A 24,172-nucleotide genomic window follows, 5' to 3' on the forward strand; every position below is an offset into this window, starting at 1 on the left:
GATCTTGCATGGAGCCCCAGGCCGAGGGAGATTGACAGGTATTTTGTGTTTCTTCCATTTGCGAATAATCGCACCAACTGTTGCCACCTTCTCACCAAGCTGCTTGGCGATGGTCTTGTACCCCATTCCAGCCTTGTGTAGGTCTACAATCTTGTCCCTGACATCCTTGGAGAGCTCTTTGGTCTTGGCCATGGTGGAGAGTTTGGAATCTGATTGATTGATTGATTGCTTCTGTGGACAGGTGTCTTTTATACAGGTAACAAACTGAGATTAGGAGCACTCCCTTTAAGAGTGTGCTCCTAATCTCAGCTCGTTACCTGTATAAAAGACACCTGGGAGCCAGAAATCTTTCTGATTGAGAGGGGGTCAAATACTTATTTCCCTCATTAAAATGCAAATCAATTTATAACATTTTTGACATGCGTTTTTCAGTTTTTTGTTGTTGTTATTCTGTCTCTCACTGTTCAAATAAACCTACCATTAAAATTATAGACTGATCATTTCTTTGTCAGTGGGCAAACGTACAAAAATAGCAGGGGATCAAATACTTTTTTCCCTCACTGTATGAGATAGCAGCTGAATGCTGAGAACTGTGTGTGATGTCATCCTTTTATCTCAGTCTGAACTGTGTAAAGTTGGTTTTGAACATGCTGTTTTCAGAATAAGAACTGTACAATTATAACTTATACAAAGATTGTTCTTATTTTTAGATTCTTTATACAAAATTATAATATATTTCTTAATATCACTGTGTACAAATGATTTTCTCTGACTTGACTGGATTTAAAGTTTTGTATGTACATAATGTAGATGATTTGTTATGACCGTGGAATGTCAATCATATTGATCCTTCCTGTTTGGCCCTGTCCGGGGGTTTCTTCGGATGGGGCCACAGTGTCTCCGGACCGCTCCTGTCTCAGCCTCCAGTATTTATGCTGCAGTAGTTTATGTGTCGGGGGGCTGGGGGTTAGTTGGTTATACCTGGAGTACTTCTCCTGTCTTATCCAGTGTCCTGTGTGAATTTAAGTATGCTCTCTCTAATTCTCTCGTTCTCTCTTTCTCTCTGAGAACCTGAGCCCTAGGACCATACGTCAGGACTACCGGGCATGATGACACCTTGCTGTCCCCAGTCCGCCTGGCCTTGCTGCTATTCCAGTTTCAACTGTTCTGCCTGCGGCTACGAAACCCCTACCTGTCCCAGACCTGCTGTTTTCAACTCTTTAATGATCGGCTATGAAAAGCCAACTGAGAGACCTGAGCCCTAGGACCATACGTCGGGACTACCGTCCGTGGTGACTCCTTGCTGTCCCCAGTCCGCCTGGCCTTGCTGCTATTCCAGTTTCAACTGTTCTGCCTGCGGTTATGGAACCCCTACCTGTCCCAGACCTGCTGTTTTCAACTCTTAATGATCGGCTATGAAAAGCCAACTGAGATTTATTCCTGATTTATTATTTGACCATGCTTGTCACTTATGAACATTTTTGAACATCTTGGCATGGTTCTGTTATAATCTCCACCCGGCACAGCCAGAAGAGGACTGGCCACCCCTCATAGCCTGGTTCCTCTCTAGGTTTCTTCCTAGGCTTTCGCCTTTCTAGGGAGTTTTTCCTAGCCACCGTGCTTCTACACCTGCATTACTAGCTGTTTGGGGTTTTAGGCTGGGTTTCTGTACAGCACTTCGAGATATTAGCTGATGTAAGAAGGGCTATATAAAATAAAATTGATTGATTGATTGATTGATTGATCCTTCCTTGGCTTCCACAGCTTCTTGGCTGTGCAGACCAGGCCAGGGGCATTCGGAGTTCATCAGAGAGAGTATGTGCTGCATCAAGGAAGGCCCTGGAGTTAACATAATCCAATAGGAAGGGCTCTGAGTCCATAATGTCCAATAGAAATGGCTCTCAGTTGAAGTTGTCCAATAGGATGGATGACGTTGTTCAACAGGTTCATGCTTCCATCTTTAGAAACACAATCTTCATGCTAAAGAATCCATACTCTGGGGTGTGACATTTAGACATGGGGTTGTGGGGAGATTGGAGTCTCCGGTGGATCGAGAAGCATAGTTCACCATGATGTACACTAAGGTGTGAGTGGAGGGGTTAAGGGTTCAGACAGACTAGTCCATGATGTTCCATCACTATTCTTTGTCACTTTGGCCACTGGACACACTTAGCTACAAATCCTGAGCAAAAGGTCACTATGGATTCAACACTAAAAAAAAGGGACCTTCAAAACCGTACAAACACACACACACACTCACAGTAACACCATTCCAATAGTGTCCACAAGGCAAAGACCAGACAAGAAACAACAGTCAAGACGAACAAGGTCTCCACATCGGAGACCACTTCTCTGTTCAGCCACTGGAGGGCAGCATGGCAGCACGGTGTCCACTATTTACCTCATAGAAAAGACTCACAAAAACATTGGCAGGCAACACACTGATCCCAGTGAGTGCAGTCCATACTGGCCATTGTCATTCAGGCAGTACAATCCCCAATCCCTTCTACACAAAGTTCTTGATAACACCAACTCTGAACCTGTTGCATTAAATTAGATTTAATAACACTCTTTACTACTGTCAAAATCGTAGTCGTTTTTAAGTGATTCAAATAATTAAAATGAATTGACATCACACAACTCAAAACCAAAAAGGTAATCCCATGACACATCTATTGAAATAAAAAAATTGATGTGAATCTAAATATATACAAATATATATAATTAAATGATATGCTTAAATGAGTGCTTGACTTGGATTGAAATAAAACCGGTACTCATTTTGGGTGCCTGTACTGTTTATATTTAGGTGTAGGAGCTCCACAATACTTTGAGCTAATATTCTAGAAGAGGAACAGGAGCTCAAGCTGTAGAACATTTGAGGTGCCGGTACTCCGCTCCGGTGAGCTCCTGCCCAAGTCAAGCACTGGATATGTACATGAGTAGACAGTGAAGTGATCATGGTTTTGCCTGGTGGTGATGACATTTGCTTGCAAATTCTGTGATAAGAGAAAAAGGTAGTCCCAGGATTGAGATGAATGTGAAACTGAACAGAACATCTGAGACAGGTTGGTTAGGAGAGGAGAGTTGAGGTCACAGGTAAGTTCTAGTTGTTGGTGGGTGGTGGAGTTCAGAGGTCAATGTTGAGGGGTCACCATACAGAACACTTGTCAACAGGATGCATGGGGGAACCCTTTGGACAGTGGAACACTCGGGCAAACTCATCAAACTGGGACACGCTGCCAATCACCCTGCAGGGGTGGAGGGGAGAGAGAGAATGGTCCAATCAGAGAGGGGATTAATATTAGGTATGGCCTGTGATAGGCTGATGCACATCAGGAAAGTGAGGAAGTGTATGTACCTGTAATGCTCTGGTGCGTGCTTGTCAGTCAGTAACTGCAGGTATATGGACTGAGACCGTCTCTTCATACACCAGTTCTAATAGGAGAGAGGAGACAGTTAGCAGTAAAGGCCGTAAAAAATATCATCTTTACTCCCACTGCAACAACAAAAAGATTCCCAAGACTAAACAACATAGTCTGTACATAGTTTGTTGTGTACCTGTGCAAAGGCAATGAAGAGTAGTTGTTCATGTGTGTATTTGAGTCCAGGGAGAGGTCTTTCTGGACCATGTTCTCTGATCCACTTCTGATATGCCTGGAGAGGGAGAAGATGGAGAGATGGATAGAGGTAGAGAGAGAAGAGAGAGATGAGATTTGGGTCCTGGGCTTACAGACATAGCTTGTCATTAGTCCATAGAGACAGTGATTGAGGGCTCTATTCAATCTCTAACGCTTCAGCGCCATAGAAACGTAAAGCTAATTTACGATTGAGCCGACATATGCAGCGTTTACCATGGATGCAGTCTCCGCTAAAGCAGGAACATTTCTTTTAAATTTTAATGACGCGTTAAAGCTGAACTTCTGTGATGCGGATTGAATAGAGCCCTGACAGACAGTAATCAGTAACGATTGACAGATAGCACAGTCTATAGGAAGATTTCACTCACAAAGTAAGACAGTTTAAGGCCTCCCATGTCTGCTATATTCTCCCCCAAAGTCAGACGGCCATTCACCTACAGACACACACATGGGAAAGATACCATTACAACTCCCATTACAAGTGTGTGTGAGTGTCTAGTAAGCAGTATAACAAGGTATGCTATGCACCCACCCTCTGGTTATAGACAGTGAAGTTGTCGTAGAGTTTAACGATGCACTCTGCTTTCTTCTGAAACTTCTTGTATGACTCCTCCGTCCACCACTGCTTCAGGTTGCCGTGTCGATCATACTGGCCCCCTAAGAGAAAGACGACATCACTTAGCATGGGGGTCACAATTCGGCCACGCTGCAAGGTACAGTTGGCTACAGTTGTTGGCTATAGCCTTTTACTCTTGTCTGAAGTCATTTGACTGATTTCATTGGTTCGGTTAGGGAGAGGCGGGACTTCCATACCTTGCAGCATGGCCTGATAGTGAAGACCCACTTAGATGGGGGGCAAGAGGCTTGAGTTAGGATGACCAATGTGGACAAAAGACATTAACTCCTATTCAGAACTGATATTACACTGACATTACAATTTTACTACTGTTAGGCTACTACTGTTCATGCCCAATTGGATTTTAGGCTTTTATAAGACACGTGTAAGACGAGGAAGCGTTCTCTCACCCCAGTCATCATATCCATGTGTCAGCTCATGACCGATGATGGCTCCTATTCCTCCATAGTTCAGAGATCTAGAGGGAGGAGGGAGAGAGAGGGGGATGAGTTACTAATCACTTAACATATCTGAGGACAACAACATAATGTCATATATTTATAATAACACAGTATAACACATAACCTGATAAACTTTTGTTCAGCTGGCAGTTCTAACCCCTGTCCTGAGGGGGACAGTAGAGTGTTACATACATCATAATCTGATCTGTTGACATATCTAACTGTTAATAACTGAAGAGAGTGTGAGTCCTGGCCACCTCTCCTTGACCAGGGTGGGTGAGGAGTGTGTAGTGTAGTCTGGCAGACCATGCAGATGGAGATGCAGGGACGGCCAGAGGCCCGGGACTATCCACATGGCTAAGTCTGAAAATGACTTTCTGACAGGATGTCGATACCCTGCTGAGAGTTGCCCTCCAATCCTGAATAAACTAACTGGCTGAGTGAGGCTTCATTACCTGGGGCCTGATAGCTGCGCTGGGCTAGCCTCAGTCTTTATGGCAGGTTAGGGCTACTGCAGTAATAACTCCAGGGAAAGGCACCACGACCACGCACACACATCTAATATCATATTCCATTCATCAGTATGCATGGGTGGATGCAGCGGTCGTATATGTGGTGTGGTGGTGATCACTTCTAATGGAATAAGTATGTGAATAAATAATACCGTGCCGTGAGAGTTGAGGGCTGCAGTATAGCTGGAATTGTGTTGTGACCATTAAGGGAAAGGGGAATGGTTTGGAGGTAGAATACGAGGGGTAATGTAGGGGGAAAGCATTGGTAATGCTGTAGAAGGGTTGTCCTGGAGAGCTACAGTACAGCGGGTGCAGGCTTTCGCTCCAGCCTAGTAGGCTACTAACTAACACACTTGATACAACTAATCAGTGTCTTAATTAGCAGTTGATTAAAATATTCAGAGTTGTACTCACTGTGGAAACTCAGGGTCGTACAGCGTGGGCTGAAGGATTCCAGCAGGAAATACTACAAGTAAAGAAAGAGATGATAGCATAAGATAAAGAGAGGGGTAGAGAGGCAGTGATACAGTATTAGAGGAATATATGGAGGGAGAGAAAGAGGTAGGGTAAAACGTTAGCTCTGATGGCTGTGTTTGTCTGGCTCTCTCTGTCGCTGCCTGCTCTGTAACTCACCATGAATTTTTCTGTGAGGTAAATCCATGAGGCAGATGCAGACACCACTAGAGGCCAAGACTGAGGGGAAAGTGAGGGGAGATTACAGTGTGTGTGGGGGGCTGGTGTAAGTAAGTGAATGCAGAATAAGTGTGTTAAGGCGTGTGGGTGCCTCATCACATGGGTAGACCAGAAAGAAGAAGGAGAGGAGGAGTGTGTTATCTTGTATATACTAACGTTGATGTGCATTGGGGTCACACACTGACTCACCCATTTGGTTCTTGTTTGGGAGATAGTAGGCATTGAGGGCCTGAGGGGGAAGGAGCCACCTGAGAGGGAAACCAAGTCAATCAGGGGTTTATTAATCCTACATTCACTAAACATTTTCAAACAACAAGAGACACACTTCTCAAGTGTCACAGGCAATTTTTTTTCTAAACTTTGGAGGTTGTTTAAGGTGAAAAATATTCAATATTTAGTCCAATATTGAGAATTCCTGTCTGCACAAGAAAACAGTCCCTTCATCATAATGTTTTTAAATCCAGGCGCATCGATTTGAGGACATTTCCCAAATTAATAACTTTTAAATTCAGAGATGCCCTTGTTCTGGTGGGAAAGACAGAGGGCCCTACAGACAGCGGAGAGATGAGGAGATGGATGGAGGGAAGAGGACATGTTTTCTCTGCAGAAGGAGAGATTAATGATGAAAGGAGTATATTTGTGATAAAGGAGGAATACATGATTTGGCAGTACAGGGTGGAGGGCTTCAGCTTGTTCGGACACAAAATCAGTTTTGAGTACTGTTTTAGGAGCACATTTTAAACAGTTACACAAAAGACGAGCTTATGGTATCTTCAATTTGTAGGTACATCACATGTATATTCTTCACTTCTATCATAAAATTGAATGTTTTGTGTCAAGAGGTGCATAGAACTTTGAATCTGTGTGTAGTTGTGTTATTGTGAGAATGAACATCTGGAGCAGTTGAAAGCATCACTCACGCAGTCTTGTCCACCTGCTTGTGGATCTTTTTGACAGACATCTTGATGTTGAACTTGATGCTGTTGAGGATGTTTTTGAAATAGGTATTTTCATCCACATCAAACTGGAGAACAAATAACAGAGGAGTGAGTGAGTGAGTGAGTGAGTGAGTGAGTGAGTGAGAGTGAGTGAGAGAGAGAGAGAGTGTGAGAGAGAGAGAGTGTGAGAGAGAAGAGAGAGAGAGAGAGAGAGAGAGAGAGAGAGAGAGAGAGAGAGAGAGAGAGAGAGAGAGAGAGAGAGAGAGAGAGAGAGAGAGAGAGAGAGAGAGAGAGAGAGAGAGAGAGAGAGAGAGAGAGAGAGAGAGAGAGAGAGAGAGAGAGAGAGAGAGAGAGAGAGAGAGAGAGAGAGAGAGAGAGAGAGAGCTCACCCCATACTCCTGGTCTATGAGCTCTGGTTTGAGTAGGAAGTCTGGATAGCCTGTCATCACCATCATATGCTGCAGCTACGAGAGGTAAGGAAGGAAAGGGTCAGGGAAGAGAGAGAGGGGAAGAGAGACTTTGCACATATTTAGCCGACATATCCTTCATAGCCCACACACAACCAGCTAATCAAGCAGACTGTTATAATGGGATTACACTGGAGCACTTTTGTTTCAGCAAGTGCTCTAAAAGGATTAAGACTTTACATTCTGAAAGTATCAGACAACATACTGAGATAGGGATTTGACAAACCAGTATTAAACCGATCCAGAATAAAAGAACCCCTGCTTTCCTCCTACATGGTAATACAGTAGGCCTATTTGAGGTAGTGTGGTATCCTGACCTTGGCCCTGGCTGCCTCCTTGGTCACCTCATCCATCCAGTCCAGCTCTTGCAGCCGGAGGTCCAGTGAGTGCTTTATGTCCTCTATCAGCTCCTGTACCTGAGGGAAGAGAACAGGGGTCAGAGGTTAGAGGTCAGTTGTCTAAGGGTTCCATTGGGAGTGGGCCAGAGAGATAGATGTATCAGGTACGCCCAACGTCAGATAGACCCTTCGCCCTCTGCTCCTATCCCTAGGCACTTTCATAGATCTGAAACTGAAAGGATGGGTTAGCTGTCATATGTAGGAAATTCCTACATACAATGGCTAGGGTTTGGGGGTTGAGGCTAGGTTGGCATTGAACACAACAGAGGGAAAGAGAGGGGTGAGAAAGGAAGAGAGGAGTGAGAGAAGGAGGAATAGTATCGTGTTCATTCTAGGGGATGTGGTTTCCAATGGCATTCCTAACTCCTCTGACCCTTATCTTTATTTAAGCTCTTTATCACCTATATAGAGGCAGACTAGGATCGAGAAGGATAAGGTGTGATGATGGAAGGCTTAGAGTGGGATGGAGAGAGAGAAAGAGAGGCATTTTTGATTCTACTTCATATAAAATCACCAGACCATTACAGAAAGAAACAAAGAAAGAGACACAGTCAGAGACAGAGGGACAGAGATAGAAGCTGTGCTACCTTGGCCCTGCTGTGAGGAGAGATGTAGAGACAGAGATAGAAGCTGTGCTACCTTGGCCCTGCTGTGAGGAGAGATGTAGAGACAGAGATAGAAGCTGTGCTACCTTGGCCCTGCTGTGAGGAGAGATGTAGAGACAGAGATAGAAGCTGTGCTACCTTGGCCCTGCTGTGAGGAGAGATGTAGAGACAGAGATAGAAGCTGTGCTACCTTGGCCCTGCTGTGAGGAGAGATGTAGAGACAGAGATAGAAGCTGTGCTACCTTGGCCCTGCTGTGAGGAGAGATGTAGAGACAGAGATAGAAGCTGCGCTACCTTGGCCCTGCTATGAGGCAGTGGTGGAAAAAGTATCAAATTGTCATACTTAAGTAAAGAAAAAAATTAATAGTCAAATGACTCAAGTAAAAGTGAAAGTCACTCAGTAAAATACTACTTGAATAAAAGTCTAAAAGTATTTGGTTTTAAATGTACTTAAGTATCAAAAGTATAAGTATAAAATAATTTCAAATTCTTTATATTAAGCAAACCAGACGGCACAATGTTCTTGTTTTTTTTATTTCTGGATTGCCAGCGGCACACTCCAACCCTCAGACATAATTTACAATCGAAGCATTTGTGTTTAGTGAGTCCGCTAGATCAGAGGCAGTAGGGATGACCAGGGATGTTCTCTTAATAAGTGTGTGAATTGGACCATTTTCCTGTCCTGCTAAGCATTCAAAAGGTAACGAGTACTTTTCGGGTGTCATGGAAAATGTATGGAGTAAAAAGTACATTATTTTCTTGAGGAATGTAGTGAGGTAAAAGTAAAAATTGTCAAAAATATTTAAGTACAGATAGCCCATAAATGACTTAAGTAGTACTTTAAAGTATTTTTACTTAAGTACTTTACACCACTGCTGTGAGGAGAGATATAGAGACCGATAGACAGAGATAGAAGCTGCCCTACCTTGGCCCTGCTGTGAGAGGAGAAGTGCTGCTGGACGAAGAGTGCTCCCAGGGCCATGCCGAAGTGTTTGTTGGCCTGGGTGAGACACAGCCTCCCCAGCTCCAGTTGACGCTCCGTACCGTCAATCTCTCGGGAAAACTCATGGATGGTACTCCGGAACGCCGTGGACAGGTGTTCACTGAGAGCTGCTACAATCCGCCACAGCATGTAGTTATGGAGAACCCTGGCAAGAGAGGGAGGGGGGAGACCGGGAGAGAGATTGAGAGAGGAAGAGGGAACGATGAGTTTTCGTTTTTAACAAGGCTTTATTGTATAATTAAGGAGTGCCCCTTCAGAGATTCAATGTGGAATCCTCCGGGAAAAGAGAAATGCTAAAAATATAGGAGAAGGGCAAAGACAGAAAAGGTGGGCAAAGAGAGAGAAGGGGAGTACAGCAAAGGAGATACAAGCACGTTAGAAAAGAGGAGAGAGACAGAGAGTATGGGTGGAGGGAAGAGAGGAGAGAGACAGAGAGTATGGGTGGAGGGAAGAGAGGAGAGAGGCAGAGAGTATGGGTGGAGGGAAGAGAGGAGAGAGACAGAGAGTATGGGTGGAGGGAAGAGAGGAGAGAGACTGAGAGTATGGGTGGAGTAAAAGAGAGGAGAGAGACAGAGAGTATGGGTGGAGTAAAAGAGAGGAGAGAGACAGAGAGTATGGGTGGAGGGAAGAGAGGAGAGAGACAGAGAGTATGGGTGGAGGGAAGAGAGGAGAGACGGACAGCAATTGAAAAGAGAAAGGAGAGTATAGAAGAAGAAAGGAAGAAGAGTCCAAGAATGACTCAGACGAGTAGAAGTAAAAAATATATGTATTTCATTCATGTATTCAAAAGTTATTTTCCCTTCTCAGTAATTTAAGGTTGTGCTTAATGTGTTGAGGGATCCCACAGAGTGAACATATCCATTCTGCCCTCAGGACAAGTGGTCCTGTCTCTTACTGTGAGACTCTGCTCCACGTTGTTCTCTGTTTTTATTTTTTTTGACATCCACATTGCATATTAAATCAAAACTGCCTTGGCAAGGCAGCCCCAGTGTCTCGCCAACAAAGCACTTCTGAAGTGAAATTAATTGAGAAGAGAGAGAGGAGGAGGGAGGAAGAAGAAGACTGAGACAGTGTCTGTGTTCTTTGATACCTCTAATAATCAGTACAGATCAGTGTGTTGTAGGTGTGGCAGCTTCACTTGGTTGTGTGTGTGTGTTTACTCTGTTGAATAAAACACATGTTTTATTAATTTGTTTCAGATTGCTTGTTTGCAAGGGGCACAGCTAGTGTGTGTGTGTGTGTGTGTGTGTGTGTGTGTGTGTGTGTGTGTGTGTGTGTGTGTGTGTGTGTGTGTGTGTGTGTGTGTGTGTGTGTGTGTGTGTGTGTGTGTGTGTGTGTGCGTGTGCGTGTGCGTGTGTCAAAATCTAATCCCAGATGGAGTTGGTGTGTGGGGTGGTGGGTAGATTTAGGAGACCTGGGAGATTAGACGGAAATGAAAAGGCTTTAGTTAAATGTATTCTAATGATCAAACAATAGCCTTGAATCATCATGGGATGGGAATTAAAAATCATTAGAAGACTGGATTGTAATGGAGCTCATTGTTAAGATAAAATACATTGTCCCTCCAGAATACCTGCAGACATTACCCTCTGTAATAATGGTCCTACAGCTCCTACCCACAGTCTAACCTCACACACACACACACACTCACACATTCACACACACTTCCCCTTGAGACGAGCGTGAGTGATAGAGTGACAGACGGATGAGCAGAGAGAAAGGAGGGAATGAGAGGGAGAGGTTGTTGAGAGATGCTGGTGTTGTCATTACTGTTTCAGCCTCATTGGACACCAGCTCATCTGGTTAATGGGATTGGATGCAGTTGTCTGGGTCTTGTCAATAGATCCGGGAGGGAGGGAGAGATGGGGGGGGTGTAACTGTGTAATTGGAGACTCGTAAAGAGCAGTGGAGAGACCCCATACTGAGAAGCACAGGGACATTTCTCGTCAGTTATGCAAATGAACAAGGGGTGCACAGTGGGTGGCGGTAGGAACAGGAGTCCACCACACCCAGTGGTGTGTGTGTGTGTGACAGAGAGGAAACAGCGACCCTAACCTTTGATTTAACACAGATAATGGACTCAGCAGGAGTGATTCAGAGAGACAGAGAACAGGACTGAGGCCTGGAGAGAGAGAACAGGGGAAAGGGAGAGAGGGAACAGCAACAGGAGGAGGAGAGAGTGCTAGGAAATAGAGGGATGAGGTTGGGGTATGAAAGAGAGGAGAGATAATGAGATGGAGATGAGAGAGAAGCAGCAAGAGAGACAATAGAAAAGAGATGACGAGGGGAGAGAGACGGAGCAACGGAGGGAAAAACAGAACTGGAAAAAGAGAGAGAGGACAGATTGAAAAAGAACAGACAGTAGAAAGAGGGAGGCAGGAGAAGGAGAAAACAGAGAGGAGGGTTTTATTACTGAAATCACCAGGAGGGAGAGAGAGATGGAGAAAGAAGAAGAGAAGTAGAGAAAAGAAGGGAAAAACAACAAAAGAAAAGAAACAGAAAATCTCCCGAGCCTCCAGGGGATTGGCTGTAATGCCGGTTGTCACCATGGCGATGATAATAAGGGTGATTATAGCAAAGAGGATTATGATAAGATTATTATTACATTATCTGATATTAGATAACATGACATTTTATGAGAGCACTCACCCCATTGTGTCTCTTTTCTCACTCAACAACTGATATAACTACGTACAAGAACAGACAAAAGGAGGAAAGGAGATAAGAGAGTGAGAGCTGGAGGGAGAGACGGAGGGTGTATGAAGGATGAGGAAGGGAGGGAGGGAGGAAGTTGAAAAAGAAGAAAGAGAAAAAACCTATACAGACAGACATCAATTGAAATGAATTGTAATTCTATGAACTAAAATGAACTGAGGGCCAGTCAGCTACAGACTGGTAGACGTGTGAACTGTAGAGTAGAGTAGAGTAGAGCATAACACCAGTCAGTATTGGAGAGCTGTCAGAAACCAGCACCCTGACTCCCACTAGCCTCCACAGCCACCTCTGGAGTCTGTCAAGAGCTGTCTTTGACAGCACAATTCTGTGTGTGTGTGTCGAGGAGGGGGGTCCAGATCGATACTAATCATCCACAGTAGAGCTGGAAGTTCACATTTACATTTTAGTCATTTAGCAGACGCTCTTATCCAGAGCGACTTACAGGAGCAATTAGGGTTAAGTGCCTTGCTCAAGGGCACATTGACAGATTTTTCACCTAGTCGGCTCGGGGATTCGAACCAGGCGACCTTTTAGTTACTGGCACAACGCTCTTAACCACTAAGCTACCTGCCGCCCACCAGTGATGCCCCCCCCCCACCCCCACCCCACCCCACCCCACCCCACCCCACACACACACAAACACACTCAAAAACGAATCTATACACACTATGACACTTCAATATGACACAACCTATAGTAACAGCCCTAGTAAAGGCCACACAAGAATTCAGCAACTCTTACAAAAATGCTTACACATGCTCAAAACTCATTTATCTTATGCCATTGATTTTTCATACAACTCTCTAACCTTTGCATTCTTCCTATGCCTCTCATCCACCCTTCTCCTCCTCCCTCCTCCCACCCTCCCTCTCTCACCTTTTGGAGGTGGTCTTGATGATGTCGGAGACTTTCTCCATGTAGTCAGTAGCTAACACCACTATCTCTTCATCCTCAGAGAAGTTATCATGGAAGATTCTGTCTAACAAACGTTTCCAATGCAGCTGTAGAGACAGAGGAGAGGAGAGGAGAGGAGAGGAGAGGAGAGGAGAGGAGAGGAGAGGAGAGGAGAGGAGAGGAGAGGAGAGGAGAGGAGAGGAGAGGAGAGGAGAGGAGAGGAGAGGAGAGAGCAGGTTTGCGTTTTAACAAGTGTGAGGGAAAATGTTATGTTTGTGCTTTTCTAATAACCAATTCGACTGGGTTCATGCAAGTGACTGATTGATCATGCCTGGGAGGAATCTTCACTATCAGTATAAGCAATTTGGCAGTATGCCCAGAACATTGCTTTGAGAACTAAAAGGGGTTTCAAGGTCTCAGCTTGGACAGAAGAAGCCTCATGAGGTATTGGTCGGTCACATGCAGGAACCAAACGTTAATGATAAATTAATTATGAATAATGTAAATCATGCAAATATAACATGTCTGTGTAAGCAGTATATAAGAGAACTAACGGGACTGCCCTGGCGGAGCTCCCGACCAACGTGTACTACTTGGTGCATTAAGTTTGTTGGAACCTCTCCAGCTTGCTGATAATAAAGAATCATTTATTTAATATTGACTGAGTCTCTGGTGGTAAAGATAAGAAAACATGATTGTTGTCACCCTGCTCTGATGAAGGAAGGGGGGTTCCAACAAGCCTTTATTGTACCAGTAAGGAAAGTGTAAATGCTGCCTCCACAATATCAACAATATATAGAGGATAACAAGAAGGTAAAGCCCTAGAAAGCCCTGCTCACAGTTTAGGTCATCCACAACACAAAGTTCCTCTTTAACTGCTGAGCATACAGCATCCCTATAATCCCAAATGGTCTCATAATCTCCCACTATTGTTAACAGCCAATAGTGGGACAGTAGATCAAAGTGAGAGAGAGAGTGAAAGAGGGAGAGGTGGAGAGGGATAAATCAGTATGAACGTAATTGACATTCCCCCATTTGACCATGTCTGTATGTCTGTCTGAGCATTTACTGATCTAGGATCTTAATTTGAACCAGTTTGCGACAGCAAGAAAAAAATCCTGCAGTAACAGGAAATGTGAATTATTATGTGGATATAATTCATGGACATTTTTGTAGGGATTGATACATTTTTCGTTAGGGCAAATCTAGTCTGAAATTTCAAAGTGGAAATTACAAACTTTAGAATCGTTTTTAAAACTCAAATACACCACAAGTTTGCACATATTCTCAGCAACAAAAGTGATCAAATTAAGATCGTACATCTGTATATCTAATTGTCCACAGTTACAGCTACTGTCTATTACTCCTTCCTTGGGTTTTTCTGTCTGTCTCTACGTCCATCTGTCTGTCTCTCTGTATGTCACTCTCCATTTGCACCTTTTTAGTCATCTCTTTCACCATTTATTTCTTTCATTCTTTCTTTCTTTTTCTCTCTCTCTCATGTTTCTTTCTCTTGTTTTATCAGTGATGCTTGTGAAGCTCACTTCATCCATCTCTCTCTCCGTTCATGCCTTTCACTCCCCTCCCTTCTTCTCCAATCAGAAGTGATGGAGCAGCTCTGAATTCTCCATCAGTTTCCTGCTGCTCTCCAACGCTCCTTACGGCTCTCCCCTCCTGTCTTCCCCCCTCTCCTCCCTCTTTCTCTCCCTCCCCTCAGTCCCTCTCTCCCCCAGATTCATTCCATATGCCCCCCATCGGTTCTCCTCTCTCTCCTCTTCCCCCCTCCTCCGTCCCTCCATCCTCCTTCTGTAGTCCTCCGTCAACCCCTATTCATCCCGTCCTCTCCCTTCCTCAACCCTCTTTCTCCCTCTCTTCCTCCCTCCTTTCGTAGCCCCCCGTTGGTCTCCTTCTATCCCCGGAGGGCGGAGAGCTTCGCTGAGCCACGGAGGCGTGCGTATGAGAGGTTCACGGGGCATAGAATGGCCCCCCGCCTCGCACACACACTACAGACACACACACACACTTCACAATGCTCTGCTGGAGTTCAGCTCTTAATCCATCACACTTCTGCACACACACACACACAATACAGATATAAAGATGTGTGTGTGGTACTCACACTGGGAGCGATGCGCTGTAGTTGTCTCAGGGTGATGCGGTTGTACATAGTGCTGATGTCCTTTCTCTGTTCATCATACTCAGACACAGTGATCTGAAACAGAGGGGAAGAAACATTATAACTGAACACATAAACACACATACAGTACCAGTCAAAAGTTTGGACACCTGCTCATTCAAGGGTTTTTCTTTATTTTTACTATTTTCTACATTGTAGAATAATAGTGAAGACATCAAAACTATGAAATAACACATATGGAATCATGTAGTAACCAAAAAAGTGTTAAACAAATTATTCAAAGTAGCCACCCTTTGCCTTGATGACAGCTTTGCACACTCTAGGCATTCTCTCAACCAGCTTCATGAGGTAGTCACCTGGAATGCATTTCAATTAACAGGTGTGCCTTGTTAAAAGTTAATTTGTGGAATTTCTTTCCTTCTTAATGTGTTTGAGCCAATCAGTTGTGTTGTGACAAGGTAGGGGTGGTATACAGAAGATAGCCCTATTTGGTAACAGACCAAGTCCATATTATGGCAATAAGCAAAGAGAAATGACAGTCCATCATTACATTAAGACATGAAGGTCAGTCAATCCCGAAAATGTCAAGAACTTTGAAAGTTTCTTCAAGTGCAGTCACAAAAACCATCAAGCGCTATGATGAAACTGGCTCTCATGAGGACCGCCACAGGAAAGGAAGACCCAGAGTTACCGCTGCTGCAGAGGACAAGTTCATTAGAGTTAACTGCACCTCAGATTGCAGCCCAAATAAATGCTTCACAGAGTTCAAGTAACAGACACATCTCAACATCAACTGTTCAGAGGAGACTATGTGATTCAGGCCTTCATGGTCGAATTGCTGCAAAGAAACCACTACTGAAGGACACCAATAAGAAGAAGAGACTTGTTTGGGCCAAGAAACACAAGCAATGGACATTAGACCGGTGGAAATCTGTCCTTTGGTCTGATGAGTCCAAATTTGAGATTTTTGGTTGCATTCGCTGTGTCTTTGTGAGACACAGAGTAGGTGAACGGATGATCTCCGCATGTGTGGTTCCCATCGTGAAGCATGGAGGAGGAAGTGTGATGGTGTGGGGGTGCTTTGCTGGTGACACTGTCTGTGATTTATTTAGAATTCAAGGCACACTTAACCAGCATGTCTACCACAGCATTCTGCAGTGATACGCCATCCCATCTGGTTTGCGCTTAGTGGGACTATCATTTGTTTTTCAACAGGCCAATGACCCAAAACACACCTCCAGGCTGTATAAGGGCTATTTGACCAAGGCGAGTGATGGAGTGCTGCATCAGATGACCTGGCCTCCACAATAACCCGACCTCAACCCAATTGAGATGGTTTGGGATGAGTTGAACTGCAGAGTGAAAGAAAAGCAGCCAACAAGTGCTCAGCATATGTGGGAACTCATTCCTCATGAAGCTGGTTGAGAGAATGCCAAGAGTGTGCAAAGCTGTCATCAAGGCAAAGGGTGGCTACTTTGAAGAATCTAAAATCTAAAATATATATTTTGATTTGTTTAACACTTTTTTGATTACTACATGATTTCATTTGTGTTATTTCATAGTTTTGGTGTCTTCACCATTATTCCACAACGTAGAAAATAGTAAAAATAAAGAAAAACCCTTGAATGAGTAGGTGTGTCCAAACTTTTGACTGGAACTGTATATAAACACACACAGACACACACTTACGTTGGCCAAGAGTGTTTCCAGCTGTAGGATCTCTTTGGACTTCTGAGTGGCATTATGAGCTCCCAGCATGCTTAGCAGACGCTCCATCAGGGCCTTGTAAGCCGCCAGGATCTGTCCATGACATCATCATTAATGGACATTGGACAACAACATTACATCATTATTAATGGTCAATGGACAGCAGTGTGACATGTGGCGGAGCACACTGGATAACAAAGGGAACAGAGATGACAGGAACAAACCGGTGGATGGATAGAGAAGAAAGGAATTGGTCGATAATTGAACAGATGGAGAGATGGAGTGGTGGATAGAAAGAGGGAGGGGGTAATCCTTTACCTTCACACTGTCCTCATCCTGCCCCAGGTACAGAGTCCTCTCAGGCAGTGTGAGCCCCTCCTGATCAATCTACAAATACACACACATACGATCACAACCAAGAGAACACATATGAACACGTGTAATCAACACAGACATGTAAATAAATAGATGGTATATCAGTCAGATGATAAACAGCAGGTGTTCACACACACACACGCAGAGATAGACAGACAGACAGACTGACAGACACACACACACACACACACACACACACACACACACACACACACACACACACACACACACACACACACACACACACACACACACACAGACAGACACACAGACACACAGACACACAGACACACAGACACACACACTCTTACCCTGATAGCGTTGCGTGAGGAGTTCTTATCGTCCACATTGACAGTGAGAGAGAAGAAGACAGCAGTGCTGTACACCCCCTGGGTCCTATAGAGCAGCTCATTAAAGTCTGGCCTGGCTGGTGCAGTACTGCTCTCCCACCCCGCACCACCAGAGGGCGCGCCAACCAGGTCCCACCCGCCACAGCTGTCAATCACCTCTGTCATGGGCCCTGACCCCAGCTTGTCAAGCTCCTGGATGTTCACACAGGAGCGGTAGAACTCTTTCACCTTGCGTTCAGCCGAGTGCACGGTGCGCCGGCGCACGGGCTCCAGCAGGAGGCGTTGTAGCTTCTCTTCGTTGTGCTCTCCGATGGCGGTGATGATGCCGTAGCTCAGCTTGTCCTCTGGGATGCCGTGGCGCCGTAGCCAGCCGCCGCAGGCGAAGCTGTAGAAGTCCTGGCAGGGCTGGATGGTGGGGTCGATGTTGGCCTGGACGAAGCGTGCGGCGCGGACTAACGAGCGTTTCTTCTGGCAGTCCTGTCTGCAGTGCGCCTCCTGCTGGAAGTCCAGGGAGATGTATTTGAGGGCCAGCATGCTGCCCAGGATGACACACATCCCCGCAGCGAACACCAGAGCAGAGAGCAGGCAGATCTCCCTGCGGCTCCAACGAGGACGTCCCTGTCCACTGTTGATGCCACTCAGGTCCCGACTCCGATCACTAGCCCCGCCCCCTTTGCCTCGGCCCCGCCCAACGTTACGGTCCAGGCTCCCGCCCAAGTGCAAGCTCATACCGTTGCTAAGGGTGCCGCTGCTATAGCGACCACCATACTTGACCTCCTGGAACTCATCGTAGTGGGCTGTGAGGGAGTATGTCTTTTCCATGGCAACGAGGGTTGATTAGCGTTACGTTGTTGAAAAGAGAGACTGATAGAGGGAGTGGTGGAAGGTGAGAGAGAGATGAGTCTTTCAGATGGCCATGTCCCTCCAGGCCTGATATGGGAGAGGAGTGCGCCCACTAGAGGGCTAAAGCGGAAACGGTGCCCAAATGCCCTGGGCTTTCCTGAACACACTGCCTTGTGTATGTCTCCTCTGCTACCCTTACCTTTACAGAGTTAGGGAACACTGAGGCTGTCTGTCACTAGGTTTCTCTGTCAGTGTATCTCGTGGGTCTTGGTCTCTCTTTCCCTTTCACCCTGTCTTCCTCTCTTCCTTTCCCCCCAGTCTGTCTGTTAATAGAAAAGGAGGAGAGGAGAGGAAGAGAGAGGGAGGGAGGGGAGATGAGACAGAAGATGGAATCCATTATTACAGCACTGAGAGAAGACAAAGGGTACTGTCTCTTTTGAGATGCTCTTTTTTCTTTCATTCTGTCGTTCTTTCCTAAAGTTCTTTGGATTGATTTCTGACACCCATCCATCAGGGAGATGATGTCGCTCTGTGACTCATGACTTTGGATGGACCGATAGGGAGGAGAGGAGAGCGGGAGGGAGGGGATGGAAGATGGAGAGAGAGGATGAGAAGAGGAAAGTGGGAAGGAAAGAGGGAGGGAGAGATAGGATGGGGGGAGTGTGCAGAGGGAGGGAAGGGGTAGACAAAGATGCAGAAAAAGGGGGAGATGGAAGGAAGAGGGATGGGAATGGTACGGGGGAGTTATTTAGACAGGCAGGAACGGACATTCTGCAGGACGTGTTGTGAGGACACACACACATACCAGCCAGGTCACCCGTGATACAAGTCAGTATTCGACATCCATCCATGTCTGAGGACGTCAGGAGATGATGTGGAAACTGGCCACTAGGGGTAACAGTAGGCGCTGTTATCTTGAAGTAGGTTTCGGTTTTGCTAAGGCATTGTGGACGGGGATGGTGGACAGAAGCATCTGCCTCTGATTCCAAAGGTTGCAAGTTTGAATCCAGCATTTGAAAGTTGTTTTTGATATTTTTGTTTTAAGCCTATCCCAAACCTTAACCATTTGGAATTAATGCCTAACCTTAAACATTTGAAGTTAGACGTTTGGAACTTCAAAATTTGACGTTTGAGTAACATGGATGAACGTCTAATTCTGACGTGAGACTGAGAGAGCTGGGAGCACATACACACACACAGAGCAGGTGATACATTCACATGCACGTTAAAAACACTTACAAATAGAAGAAAAGGCTGTTAAAGACATCAGAGCCAACGTTTTAAACTCTCAGAGGAGATATTGAGTGTCAATTCTCAAAGATTGCTATCCCAGCTTTCAGAAGTTCGATCAGTCTGAGACTGGCTTTTCACTATAGTGGAGTGAGACAAACAGGCAATACACACCCATCAACATAACACACACACACATTCTCCTCTCTTTCTTTCTTTCTTTCTTTCTTTCTTTCTTTCTTTCTTTCTTTCTTTCTTTCTTTCTTTCTTTCTTTCTTTCTTTCTTTCTTTCTTTCTTTCTTTTGCCTCAGGAAAGTGAGCGGAGAGATCAAAGATTTTAAAAGAGGGCAGCCAGGTTGTGTTGAGGCCGGGGTGTGTGTTGAGGCCGGGGTGTGTGTTGAGGCCAGGGTGTGTGTTGAGGCCAGGGTGTGTGTTGAGGCCAGGGTGTGTGTTGAGGCCAGGGTGTGTGTTGAGGCCAGGGTGTGTGTTGAGGCCAGGGTGTGTGTTGAGGCCAGGGTGTGTGTTGAGGCCAGGGTGTGTGTTGAGGCCAGGGTGTGTGTTGAGGCCAGGGTGTGTGAGCATCTGGCTCTGTGTTTGTTTGGCTGTTATTCGTCTACCAAATCAACCCAGTGAATTGTGGTTTCCTTGAATGTAGACTTGGTAGCCATCAGTAACTTGATACTTGTGATTATCTTTCCTTCTCTACAGTTCAGTATTTATTTCCAAAACGATATATCCACTAATTTTTCACATTTGTGTTTTTTCATCAGAAATGATTGCTTATGGGTACCTTCATGTGTGTGTAAAATATTATTGGTCTCAGATTTTTAGATGTGTATGAAAAATATATATTTTTTTGGCAAAACGCTATACTGTATATCCATTGTTTAGCTGGAATACAGTGTTAGTATCCTGAATTTTATTGTGATATGTGGTGGTCTCACCTAGCTACAGTATCTTAAGATGAACACATTTAAGTCACTCTGGATAAGAACATCTACTAAATGACTAAAATGTCAAATGTAAATGTTTTACATACAGATCTCATATTACTCGATTGAATTATTATTTTAAATTATTATTTTAAATATTGATGTTACAAATGTATAATTTGTACATTTCTTTATTAAAAGTGTAGTTATTTGTTACATTTGACTGTACTAATTATTTGGTGGATATATAGCTTTTTACAAAACAACATGATTATTTGTCTCTCTGAAATGAAACCAACAAGTGATAGATTTAAACAAATATGTTGACATTGAACAAGCCCATGCCATGATTAGATAGGGTAAAAACGCACCAATCTCTTTTATAATTTCTTAAAATAATAAAAGCTAATTTACCAACATTTCTGAAAATGGATATATAGCGTTTGGGAAAAAAACTTTTCAATATGTACTCTATGATGACCTGACGTCCACTATGGTCCAGTACACCAAATATTGAAATATTGAGTGTAAAAGATTAAGCGAAACCCTGTGCACAGCAGTGGATCTAGGTCCAGTGCTGGTTTTGGCAGGAACAACTATAAATATAGTATTCATAAACGAGTAAAAGCAGCACACTGAAAAAATAAGAAATATAAGAAATACACATCAAAGTCATTGTTTTTGAGTGTGAAAAAGAATGGCGCACACACAGTCTGCATTATATCAGCGTATGTGTGCGCAGAATCTGAATTTGAGCATGTCTGTATATAAATACATCTAAATATAATTGTGGTTCACGTCATCTGGAACAGGAGAGGACAGGAGGAGGGGAGGAAGAGAGGATGGAAGGAAGATGCGGTTTGTGCGGAGGGAGAGACTGGGGACACAGACACAATCACATCAATGACCTGCCTCCCACTGATGAGATACCAGACTGCAAATCAACATTGCTATTCACACCTGCTCAACTTTAGCCAGTACAGGAACTATAGAGAGGGAGAGCAGGAGAGGGAGGAGGAGAGGAGAGGGGGAGAAAGAGTGATAGAGGCAGAGTTGTTTCTCTGTGTGTGAGGAGAGAACACACTGGGCACAGACTTAAGTTCAACGTCTGGTTTTGATTTACATTTGATTGAGTTGTCAACTATTGTAAATTCAATGTGAAATCAACCAAAAATGTCACCATGTCATTGGATTTATGTTAAAGTTGGGTGAAAAAACCTAAATGCCCTTACGTTGATGACTTTTTGCAAATCCAATGAGTTTTCTACATAGATTCACATCATAACATTGATTTTTGGGGTTGAAATGAGGGGGTACTGGGGTGAAATGAAGGAGGAGGAAAAGGGGGAATTGTGTTTCTTCACAAGATGTAATTATCTATCCTCTCCATCATCCATCAAGAGTCATGACTCTCCCCCTCTGTCACACAAACACACACATACGCACACACACACGTACACACATGCACATATATCCACACACACACACATTACACACATACTTATCCACACTCGCATGCACACACACACCAGACACATTAATTTATTATAAACACTGATATTCACTCTTGATGGACCATACCGAATGCTGTATCTCATATCAACACACACACATAGGCACAAATTGGTAGGATAGCCTCGTGCATGGAGAGGGACACACACACTAACATCCAATCTGTACTTAAAACAATTACAGAATCATAACACACACACACACTAACTGAGTCCTCTCGCAGTGGGCAGACATAAAATGGTGTTGCCCACACTGTCTGGCTAATGGATTGGATCTGATTGGCATCACTGTGAGAGGAGAGGCTGATGAATGGCTGTTTACCAGACATGATAGGTCTAATGTCTGAGAGTGATATTAATGCTGCTCTCTGTCCTGCACAGTCCATACACACACATTCTCATACGCATATTCACACACACAAGCAAATACACGCTCCCCCTCTCTCACTCACACACACACACACACACACACAGCCTAAATGCATCATAAATACACTCAGGATGATGCATAGTACCCCACCAGTTGTCAAGCTCTTCTCATATATCACCTCTCAAACAGAGGAGAACATAGATTGCACTTAGGACACAGTTCAGTTCAAACAACTCTAGGCACACACACAGACACAAATAAAATATTCTTATAAATAAACGTTGCACACAAGAAAACCTATGTTATGCACAAAAGCCCACCACACCCATCTTGTCCAGAGCCTGTCCTGGGTCGCTAACCACCCTCCATAAATCCTATATACGATCAATGGAGGGAAGGGCACGACGCCCGAGGGGTCAGGTTCAGATCAATTCTATTATGATCCAATTCATTTCAGCGCACAATAGGTTATGGTATATAATGGGGAGCAGGGGAGGGAGCTCGCGTCTCTGGCTTTCACGCCACCTGCCCTGCACGCGCATGCATCCGGGCTTGGAGACCCGGGTCAGCGCCATACTGTAAATAGGTTTATTTCCCTCTAATCAAAGTGGTCACGGACCCAGACGGATCACATTCAGCAGTACAGGAGTTTCTGAGCAGGCTGGTTCCCACCAACTCTTATCGCCGCCTGCCAGAGGCTGCACACACAGCAGAGTGCGGTAGTGATGGTGTAGGGCTACAGACACGCTATAGTGTGAAATAGTTTTAGAGAACAGTGTTGCATAAGGACCAAAAGGAACCTGAAACATAAATATTTCTTACAAGAATTTACCCTTTTCGTGTCTCTCTTACACACAGCCACTGGCACTCTTGTGTGACATAAACAAACACACACACACGCGCGTTCCCGAGGGATCGTTTAACCACTAGCTGGACCGCTGTTGCACAAACAATTGTGCGCCCCAGTCCCGGGAAGACATCCCGGGTAACTTCCTTTCTCCCCTGTCACGCAGCCACCAGGCGCGGGCTGCTAACTCAATTAACCCGGCTAGGGTGACCACATCGAGCCCCTACACACTCAGTCAATACGTTCGCCATGGCCACTCTATATTATCGGAGCCACTGAAATGGATACAAGGATAAGCGGCGGAGCTACGACAGTGAGAGAGATGTTCGGAGATCTCTCTGTTTCACTGAGTGTCATATTTAATTTGTAACCGAACCGACGAAAGTCTTATTTAAATTCTAACGTAGGCTGTGGAAAATTCATGGCGCGTAAAAACGCGTGGAATAGCCTCCTAATCTTATTCTGACATAATTTTGCTTTCAGTTGTCAAAGTCATCAATGTCCATCTTCATAACGTTCATACCCTCACTCATTTGGGATGTGGTGGTTGCATTGGTCCCACTGGAGAAACCAGAGCACAGCTCCACGTTTTGCATACAGGGGCTACAGAACACATTAATCAAACAGAGCATCCTGAAATAATACATTTACATTCTACTGTCTGTCAGTGGCTATAAAAGCGATGTAAAACAATATTATACACACACACCTACCGGCACGAAGTCAGTGTTCAGAGTCTGTCCATGCGCTTTGGATGTAAGTCTGGTCTGCGACAGTGGTTCAGATCGTGTCCAGTCCATGCATGTACATACCGCAGCTGGTCAGAGGGCTAGACGCTCGAACATGCAACTCACTGCTGCTCCGCTGCTGCAGCTGACGCCCCAGCATGAAGCACAAATCCAAAGATGCGAAAACGATCTGCGCTCA

General features: G+C 44.7%; 1 protein-coding gene across 2 annotated transcripts; it reads right to left on the reverse strand.

Moving 5' to 3' along the window:
• Positions 1-2,865: 2,865 nt before the first annotated feature.
• Positions 2,866-24,162, reverse strand: LOC121557729 (endothelin-converting enzyme-like 1). Of its 2 annotated transcripts, none has more exons than XM_041871224.1 (18): positions 23,959-24,162; positions 17,474-18,678; positions 17,106-17,174; positions 16,770-16,880; positions 15,063-15,155; positions 12,926-13,050; positions 9,257-9,479; positions 7,646-7,744; positions 7,251-7,325; positions 6,844-6,947; positions 6,113-6,171; positions 5,645-5,696; positions 4,668-4,735; positions 4,174-4,298; positions 4,010-4,075; positions 3,562-3,657; positions 3,362-3,438; positions 2,866-3,251 (listed from the first exon to the last, which is right to left on the reverse strand). In XM_041871224.1, exons 2-18 carry the CDS (start codon positions 18,332-18,334, stop codon positions 3,152-3,154), a joined length of 2,403 nt encoding a protein of 800 aa, XP_041727158.1. In that variant the 5' UTR covers positions 18,335-18,678; positions 23,959-24,162; the 3' UTR covers positions 2,866-3,151. The 2 variants fall into 2 exon arrangements, with proteins under 2 accessions (XP_041727158.1, XP_041727153.1); XM_041871219.1 differs by having other exon boundaries at positions 23,955-24,162.
• Between the last annotated feature and the right edge of the window lie 10 nt (positions 24,163-24,172).

The sequence above is a fragment of the Coregonus clupeaformis genome, chromosome 5 (assembly GCF_020615455.1).
Source record: "Coregonus clupeaformis isolate EN_2021a chromosome 5, ASM2061545v1, whole genome shotgun sequence".
NCBI lineage: Eukaryota > Metazoa > Chordata > Actinopteri > Salmoniformes > Salmonidae > Coregonus > Coregonus clupeaformis.

Coding starts and splice junctions, on each gene's coding strand:
- LOC121557729 (XM_041871224.1), bottom strand. CDS start 18,334: ATGGAAAAGACATACTCCCTCACAGCCCACTACGATGAGTTCCAGGAG. Junction 6,948..7,250: donor TCATAGACCAGGAGTATGGG/GTGAGCTCTCTC, acceptor TTTGTTCTCCAG/TTTGATGTGGATGAAAATAC. Junction 4,076..4,173: donor TCACTGTCTATAACCAGAGG/GTGGGTGCATAG, acceptor GTGTGTCTGTAG/GTGAATGGCCGTCTGACTTT.